The sequence below is a fragment of the Rasamsonia emersonii genome (genome assembly GCF_000968595.1).
Source record: "Rasamsonia emersonii CBS 393.64 chromosome Unknown ctg1118621760777, whole genome shotgun sequence".
NCBI lineage: Eukaryota > Fungi > Ascomycota > Eurotiomycetes > Eurotiales > Trichocomaceae > Rasamsonia > Rasamsonia emersonii.
This window is the reverse complement of record NW_013562740.1, coordinates 1-8,240: the sequence shown is the minus strand read 5'-3', so window position 1 is coordinate 8,240 and position 8,240 is coordinate 1. Positions and strand designations below refer to the sequence as shown.

Genomic DNA, 8,240 nt, shown 5'->3' with positions numbered 1-8,240 from the left:
CAGCCCTGACGTCGTCATATGCCACCAAAGCACGAAGGAGTGGACTGGGCGAGGGCGATCCTCCGGAGAATCGGGCCAATTGATCTGCCCGGATCCGCTCCGGACTGGCCGACGCGGCTGCATTATTCGCATACCATCTTGGATAACCACCCCATTCCACTCCATCGGGACGGCGATGGAAGAATAATTAGAACGGCAAAATCTGAATTCGGCCAAGCTCTTGGCAGCCAGCAAAAGCAGTGATGGCTCTTTCTGATCTGGAGGCTGGACGCCTGAGGGGAGAGCGACGATGGTCGTGCTCAAGTCAGCGCTAACGGCGAGTCTGGTATGCTGATCCGGGGCAGCAAATAATGCGCGTTGAAGAATTCTGGAATTGTCCCTTTAAGCTCGCCCACTGCTTGGCCAACCAAGGGACCAGTCCTTGGCAATAAGGTAGCCACTTGGGGGCCGTCCATCATGTCGTGTCTCGAGAGCATCGTATTGCTGGGTGGGTGAGTGGTCTGACGAGAAAAACATTCTGATGATTCAACCGTCGCTCGATCTAGACGCGCGATGCAGGAAATCTGCCGAGGAATCGGAGTACCGTCGTCGACGAGCGGCGGAGTGTTTGAAGTTGGAACTTGGACGATCGATCGGCAAGCGCGTTCCCACTGAACGGAGTCGCCGATCGCGTCCCACTTGGCCTGAGCTTGCACAGCCCTACAGCAAAAAATCCAACCTCGGTCACCATTGCACGTCCTGCACAATTGAGACATGATAAGCACTAATGAGTCTTATTCGTACTGCACAAGTCGAATACAAACGCATATCCCAGGGACTTAGCCTCTGGCCCACGTACTATGCGCGCTTTACGGAGTATACGACCTGCATATCTGACGTAGAAAAAAAGTAGTCAGTGTTATACTGCGTGAGATGACACCGTACAGATTGACATTGAAACTATTTTTTTTATCTATAACCCAGCACTAAAATCGATCAATTCGCCGCCTAATCTCCTTCTAAATACTTCTCCTCACCTAACCTTGTTCGTATATTGATGAAGTTATTAACTACGGTTCTCCCCATAAATGACAAGGGGCCATCGTGTTGCTGGAAGAATTTATTTCCGTAAAAAAAAAAGGCGAAGTGCACAATCGACTACTCTACACTGTACTGGAACAAATATCAGAATATCAGCTGCTGGCAGACTTCTGCTTAGTCATCGTGAGCTCACACCTTCCCCATGGGGAAGGTCCTGGGGTAACCCGATTCGGCAGGCATCTCAGCTGACCTCAGTCACATGGCTACGACAGGGCAATCGAATCAATCAAGCCTTTCAATAATAACAATTGCTGAGACATGTGCATGCTGATTCTTCCACAACCAATCATGTCTTCGGATATCCAGTTGGTCTGATCTGCGAGGAGTGTCGGTGGACTCGAAATTCGAAATCCTCGCGGGAAGTCCTGGTGAATGGCGAGCGAAGTTTGGACCTCCTGTTTGGACTCCTCGTTTTTGTTGGGTGGTATGTGATTTACAGAAAAAAAAAGAAACGTTATGCTAATGTTCCTAGGGGCCATTACCAGGTCCATAATGGACCGCTGCTGACCGTTTTCACCCATTTTTGCATGTCTCTCGTATATGATCTGGGGCTTCATCGACCCCAGCGAGAAGATTCGAACAAGATGCTGCGGAACTTGTCGTACGTCCATCCGAAAATACGACAGCCTCGGACTCGGACTATGGAGCACCGGCGAGCAGTCCTGGCTTGCTTTCTGTTGAGTTCAACGTTGGTACCCAGCTTACATTTGGACGATCCTCGGCTGACTGGTCTAGTATTGCATCGTACTATCAAAAATTCGAGGGTATGCGCTGGTCGCCGTACATGGAGGAATGTCTGCAGGTGCTGGCTGAAAAACCGGAATATCCCACCGACGAAGTCTTCGTGTACCAGATCCGACTGCACCTGATCACTGAAAAGGCGGTTCCCATCAGTATACGCAACCGAGAAGTCGAGCAGGTGGAGAATTTGAGAGGGTCGATCCTCTACCTGAAAGGACTACAATCGCAGTTACAGGACGTGAAGAGCAAAATTCCCCCGCATTTAGAGAACAACGGTATGGCCACCGCATCTGCGTATCATCTTATACCGAGCTGACAGCTAGCAGAGATCATATCGCTCCAGGTCCTGTGTACGGAAGTGGTGGTGAACGAGATTGCGCTGTCCCGTGCTCCTCTGGTGTCCGTCGGGTCGGACACGGACGATCAGCGCCTGGACTATCTCTACGCCTGCCTCCAGGCGATCAAGGCCTGGTTCGATGCGTTCTTCCAGTGTCCGCCGTCCGCGTGGTTAGGATTCTCCGTACTCATCTTTTCCCAGATGGCGTATTGCATCTTCGCCTTGTACCGACTCTCAACGCTCAACGATCCTGCGTGGGACACGCGGTTCGTGCGCAGCACGGCTGATTTCTCGCACATTCTCGACCGGGTCCTGAGTAATCTACAGCATGCTAAGGCCGCGTCGGGATGGAAGGTCGGCCAGGAAGAGGACGACGCCTTGGCCAAGACGACCAAGCTGATCGGCGCTCTCAAATCCTGGTGGGAATTCAGACGCGATGCGGAGTCGGTGCGAAACAGCGGCCCGGTTGGAGAGACTACTGCGGCCGCAGAGCAGCAGTTCCCGACGTCAGGGATCTTTTCTTTCTTTGACGAGGCTGATCCTTTTCTGAGAGAGATTCTTGGACTGTGGGATTTATAGTATCCGTATATAGACAGGTATAAAAAATGGAAATGAAGTCATCTGGATTGGTATAATTCTGTTTTGTTTCCTATTACCTAGCTAGATGGTATTTTCTACCTACTCGTCTCTCTTACTCGTATGGCAGCAGCTAATCCAATCGGAGATAGATCATCTATTAACTACCACTTTTCGTCCCTCCCTTCCCCCTTTCCCCTTCCCTTTTCTCTCAATTTTCGCAATTAATTTCTGTTTAAATGTTTCTGACCAGGGAACATTCAACAAAAAGAGGTATTCATAGAGTACATACGTTAGGTAAGTAAGCTATGTACGGAGTATGTACTGTATATACGATCGGACTCGGCACCCCGGAAATCCGAAATCCGAAATCCGAACCCTCATCTCCAACTCCGATTCCATTCCCGATCTGGTTGTTTCTTGTCTGTTGCCTGGCTGGCTGGGCTGGGCTACTTTTCGGTGGAATCTATTATTATTATTATTATTATTATTATTTGAGGTTTTGGCAATTCATATATAAGCAGAGAGAAGTTTTTAATAATGTCCTTGTTGAAGGAAACAAGAGATGTCCTCACGCCAGGTCGCTTGCTACATTATATATATAGACAGCGGGAAGAGGATTGATTGATAGATTAAAAAAAAAAGCTTCGTTTCTTTTTCTCTATCCTTTTTTTCAACTCGTCTTTTCTTTATTGGGGTTGGGCACCTGATTTCTAGATCGCGCATACTACCTATGGACGCGCAGAAGCCTAATCGGGCGTCTTCGCCCTCCCCCGTCTCCTCCGATCAAGCATCACCTGCGACGAGGAATAATGGAGAAGAAAACACGGAAGAAATGACGACAACAACAGCAGCAGCAGCAGCAGCAGCAGAAACATTGTCCAGCTGCGATGATCCGTCCTCACTTAAGAAGAACAAGAACAAGAACAAGAACGATAAAGATGACGAAGAGAAGGCCGCAGCAGCAGCAGCAGACACCACAACAGGACCCAACTCGACAGACCAAGAAGAAAAAGAAAAAGGCTTCATCACCGGAATCAGACTGTACCTCATCACGGTGGCAGTGACGCTAGTGGGGTTTTTGATCTTGCTCGACATGAGCATTATCGCGACGGTACATAAGTCATTGACAGAAATGACCCATTGACTGCTTCTTCAGCTTGTTTTGATTTCTGCGGTGCATTGTATTAATGGTATTCTTTTTTTTTTGATTTCTTGGTAGGCCGTTCCACGCATTGCTAGCGATTTTCATGCGTTGCAAGATGTTGGTTGGTATGGGAGTTCGTATCAGTTGGCTAAGTATGTACTGTACATACATACATTAATCAGGTCGTCTGCATCCACCGGGAAATCTGCTGATGCGCAACCAGTGCCTCTCTCCAGCCGCTGGCCGGGAAGCTGTATTCGAATTTCCGCTCCAAGGTGGGTGTGACTGAATTCTATGCCGTTGTCGACTTGTTAACGACAGCAGTGGACGTTCCTGGCCTTCTTCTTCGTGTTCGAACTCGGCTCGTTGCTCTGTGCCGTGTCGACCTCGTCCAAGATGCTGATTGTCTCAAGAGCTGTGGCTGGTCTGGGAAGTGCGGGCTTGATGAATGGCTCTCTGACGATTCTGTCGTCGTGTGTGCCGACGCATAAGCGGCCTGGTATACACCCCTAGTGAGATATCTGAGATATCTGGTTGATGTCAAGCTAATCCTTTGCAGCATATTTTGGGGCGATGATAGGCGGTAAGTATAGACATAGACGTCTGGTCATGACAGATGCATTCTAATAGCTATCGCTAGTCGCGCAATTCGGCATCATCTCTGGGCCTCTTGTTGGTGGTGCGTTCACGTCGTACACGACCTGGCGATGGTGAACGTTTACCAGACAGACATATATTATATATAGTATAGTTATCGATTACTAACCTGGATTGCTACAGGCTTCTACATCAACCTCCCCATCGGCGGCCTCGTGGCCATCTTGCTTCTCTTCATCGACATCCCCGATAGCATCAAACCCCGAGAGCTCTCCGTCCTGAAAACCATTCTCACAAAGCTCGATCTGGTCGGCTTCGCCCTGTTTGCTCCTGCGGCGATCCAGTTCTTCCTCGCCCTGGTCTGGGGCGGGAACCAGTTCGCCTGGGACAGCGCGACGGTGATTGGGCTCTTCTGCGGCGCGGGAGGCACGTTCATCGTCTTCCTCGTGTGGGAGTACTTCAAGGGCGACGAGGCGATGATCCCGCTGTCCATGGTGCGCGTACGAGCGGTGTGGTCGGCCTGCCTGGTCCAGCTCTTCTTCTTCGGCATGCTCCAGCTGGTGGAGTACTTCCTGCCCATCTACTTCCAGGCCGTGAAGGGGGTCTCCCCCATGCTGAGTGGAGTCTACTTACTGCCGAACGTCATCAGTCAGTTGATCGCTGGTGTTGCGGCGGGAGCAGCAGGTGAGTGCAATCTATCTACCGGACGAGCATGGAAACAACAATGGAGTAGGATGCTGACAAAACCTAGTCAGCAAACTGGGCTACTATCTGCCCTGGAGTGTGGGCAGCGCGATGCTGCTGGCCGTCAGCAACGGCCTCTTGTCGACCTTGTCGCCATCCACCTCGACCGGGAAATGGATCGGATACCAGATCCTGCTCGGCGCCGCGCGCGGCATGGGGATGCAAATGCCGTTGACAGCGGTGCAGAACTCGCTGCCGCCGGCGCTGACATCCATCTCCATGTCTCTGGTGACGTTCTGCCAAACCTTTGGCAGCGCCGTGTTCCTGACCGCGGGCGATCCCGTCTTCACCAACAGTCTCCGCACGGCGATCCTCCGCGATGCGCCGGGCGTGAACCCGGCCGTCATCGTCGCTGCGGGCGCCACGGGCATTCGAGAGGTGGTCACAAACCCGGTACAGCTGGCGGGCGTGTCGGCCGCGTACAGCACCAGCATCGACAGGGTGTTCTACCTGGCGGTGGGGTTAGCCTGCGCCTGTTTCTGCTGCACGTGGGGGTTGGGGTGGAAGGATATCCGGAAGAAGGAGAAGGAGCAGGAGGCGCCGAAGGAGGTATAATGAGCAGCCAGGACTAAAATATTTACATGTGCATATATGCCAGGCACAACACATAGACGGTGGATGGAGTTGCGTGGACTGTATAGATAGTTTCTCTCACCTCAGACAGTTCCAATAGATCGAAGAATTCGACTATTGCATTGCATGCAGACTGCTCACTTGCTGTAATAGGAATTGAGACAAGGCATCAGTCGCAGCCTGAGGCGTCAAGTCAAGTCATGTGATTTAATTAGTCATTCCGCTTAGTCATCAACCACTCGTCGTGCTTAGTCACCAGCCCCAGCCCCAGCCCCTTTCCTCTCCTCCAGTCTCTAACTACAGTATCGCAACGCAAAACACGCGCACATCATGTCGATCAATTCATCTTTATTTTTATCCTGCTGAGCGATTCCTGGCTCCGACCTTATTCTTATTAATAGCACACACTCCATCTGTTAGGTAGCTACTGCGTCAGCCGCACTGGCATGAGTTCTGATCATCGCCAAGAGATCTCCCTGGCTGCCAAGAGAGGCGAAAAAACTCAAAAGGGGCAAAGATGGATGGATGGATCAGTCGATGGATGGGGCTGCAGGGCAAATAGTCTGCTGGTCATTATAATAATAACTACGCAGGCTGTTATTTTTATTTTTCGCTTTTCGTTTTTGTCGTTTTTCTTATCAGCTGGCATTAATTATTATTATTAACTCCGTACGGATTAATTACGCAGTCGCGTCGAAGTGAATAATCCCCTGCGTCGCGGCTTTTTTTTGCCGTTTCTGCCGGACTAGGAATCCAGGAGGCATCTAGGCTAGTATACAGCAGGACTAGATAATAGTGGCTTGGAAGGCGACTAGTCTCACTTGTCAATGACGCTTGGGTCGCGCCGCCACCGGGTTAGTTAGGTTCGTAGTGAAGAGTAAATAAATGAACGCGAACTCACGGCATCGGCTGGTCAAAGAGTTCTTGGGTGCTGGGTTGATGCGCTGTAGTTCTCTCAATGAAGACACGGATTATTATTATTCGCATTCCTCAGACAGGAAAGCTAGAATACGGAGTCAAGAATGAATGGAGCTCGTCAAGCGTTATCGTGCAGCGCCGGCGCGTGCATGGTCAAACGGGCCGTCAGGGGCGGCAGCCAGTCACGGCCCAAATTTGGCGTCGCTGCTCTCTCCCCTTACCACCCATGCCACCGTTGCAGAGCCTGCCCCATCGCCCATAGCCCGCTGGCGGGCGGCCTCTTCTCCTCTTGATCTGATCCCATCTGGTCTGTCTGACTGCTGCGTCACGTCGCTCATTTCACTGCTTTGCCTGCGTCCCAGGCGCAGGGTATTCCTTCTCTCCAGACCTCCCACTCCTTTCTCGCGTGCGGATTGCCGCACATCCACTCCCTCGAGAGACCAGATCGCGTCGAATCGAAGTGAATCGAGTTGAATTGCGTTGAACTGTGCTGTTTGAATTGACCGCATCGCCGCTGACGACTGGCAATGACCCTCCTTTTCCTCCTCGGCCTGCTCGCGGCCGCCATCACGTCCGTTCACGCCCAGACATGGACCGACTGCAACCCGACCAAGCAGAGCTGCGCGCCCGATCCGGCCTTTGGCACGTCGTGGACATGGAACTGGAGCTCCAACAGCATCCTTGACAGCACCTGGAACATCACCAACGGCGCCGTCGACTACACCGACAACGCCATGATGTTCTCCATCCAGAAGAGGCTGGACTCGCCCACCATCCGCTCCAACTTCTACATCTTCTTCGGCCGCATCGAGTACCACGTGCAGGCCGCCCCGGGCCACGGCGTCATCAGCAGCGTCGTCCTGCAGTCCGACGACCTCGACGAGGTCGACTGGGAATGGGTCGGCTCCGAGAGCCCCCAGGTGCAGACCAACTACTTCAGCAAGGGCCAGACCGTCAACGGGTCGGCCGCCACCTTCAACATCAGCGGCAGCACCACCGACGACTACCACAACTACACCACCTACTGGACCAAGGACAAGCTCGAGTGGTGGGTGGACGGCCACCTGCTGCGCACGCTGAACTATGAGGATGCCGAGGGCGGCACCGCGTACCCGCAGACGCCCATGACCATCCGCCTGGGCATCTGGCCCGGAGGCGACCCGTCCCAGCCGCAGGGGCGGATTGAATGGGCCGGCGGTGTGATTAATTATGATGATGGGCCGTACAACATGTATGTGCAGCAGGTGAGCGTGCAGGACTTCTCCACGGGCAAGGAGTACGTCTATTCGAACCGGGACGGGACGTACCAGAGCATCACCATTGTTCCGTAAGTACTTCCCCCAATTCTATTGCAGATGAATCGCTGCTAACTGGCGGCAGGGGCAACTCCACCGCCGCGGAGACGCTCTATAAGCACCACGAGTCGGTGGCGCAGAAGTGGGCGAACCTCCCACAAGGCGCCAAGGTGGGCGTCTACGCCGCAGCCGCAGGAGCGGCCGGGCTGGGGCTGGCAGTCCTGATCTTCTG

The 8,240-nt window shown here is 52.6% G+C and overlaps 3 protein-coding genes across 3 annotated transcripts; all 3 read left to right on the top strand.

Moving 5' to 3' along the window:
• Nucleotides 1-1,664: 1,664 nt before the first annotated feature.
• T310_8508 (uncharacterized protein) lies at nt 1,665-2,737 on the top strand (the record flags this gene model as incomplete). The annotated part of the gene is made up of 3 exons (XM_013468715.1): nt 1,665-1,681; nt 1,816-2,096; nt 2,148-2,737. 3 exons carry the CDS (start codon nt 1,665-1,667, stop codon nt 2,735-2,737), a joined length of 888 nt encoding a protein of 295 aa, XP_013324169.1.
• Nucleotides 2,738-3,569: 832 nt separating this feature from the next.
• On the top strand, nt 3,570-5,777 carry T310_8507 (uncharacterized protein; the record flags this gene model as incomplete). Its single annotated transcript, XM_013468714.1, has 6 exons — nt 3,570-3,848; nt 3,957-4,033; nt 4,064-4,156; nt 4,441-4,464; nt 4,633-5,162; nt 5,230-5,777. The coding sequence occupies 6 exons, from the start codon at nt 3,570-3,572 to the stop codon at nt 5,775-5,777; spliced, it is 1,551 nt and encodes a 516-aa protein (XP_013324168.1).
• A 1,463-nt stretch (nt 5,778-7,240) lies between these two features.
• On the top strand, nt 7,241-8,240 carry T310_8506 (Cell wall glucanase; the record flags this gene model as incomplete). Its single annotated transcript, XM_013468713.1, has 2 exons — nt 7,241-8,040; nt 8,094-8,240. Coding segments are annotated over 2 exons (947 nt in total), but the record flags the coding sequence as incomplete, so codon positions are not given.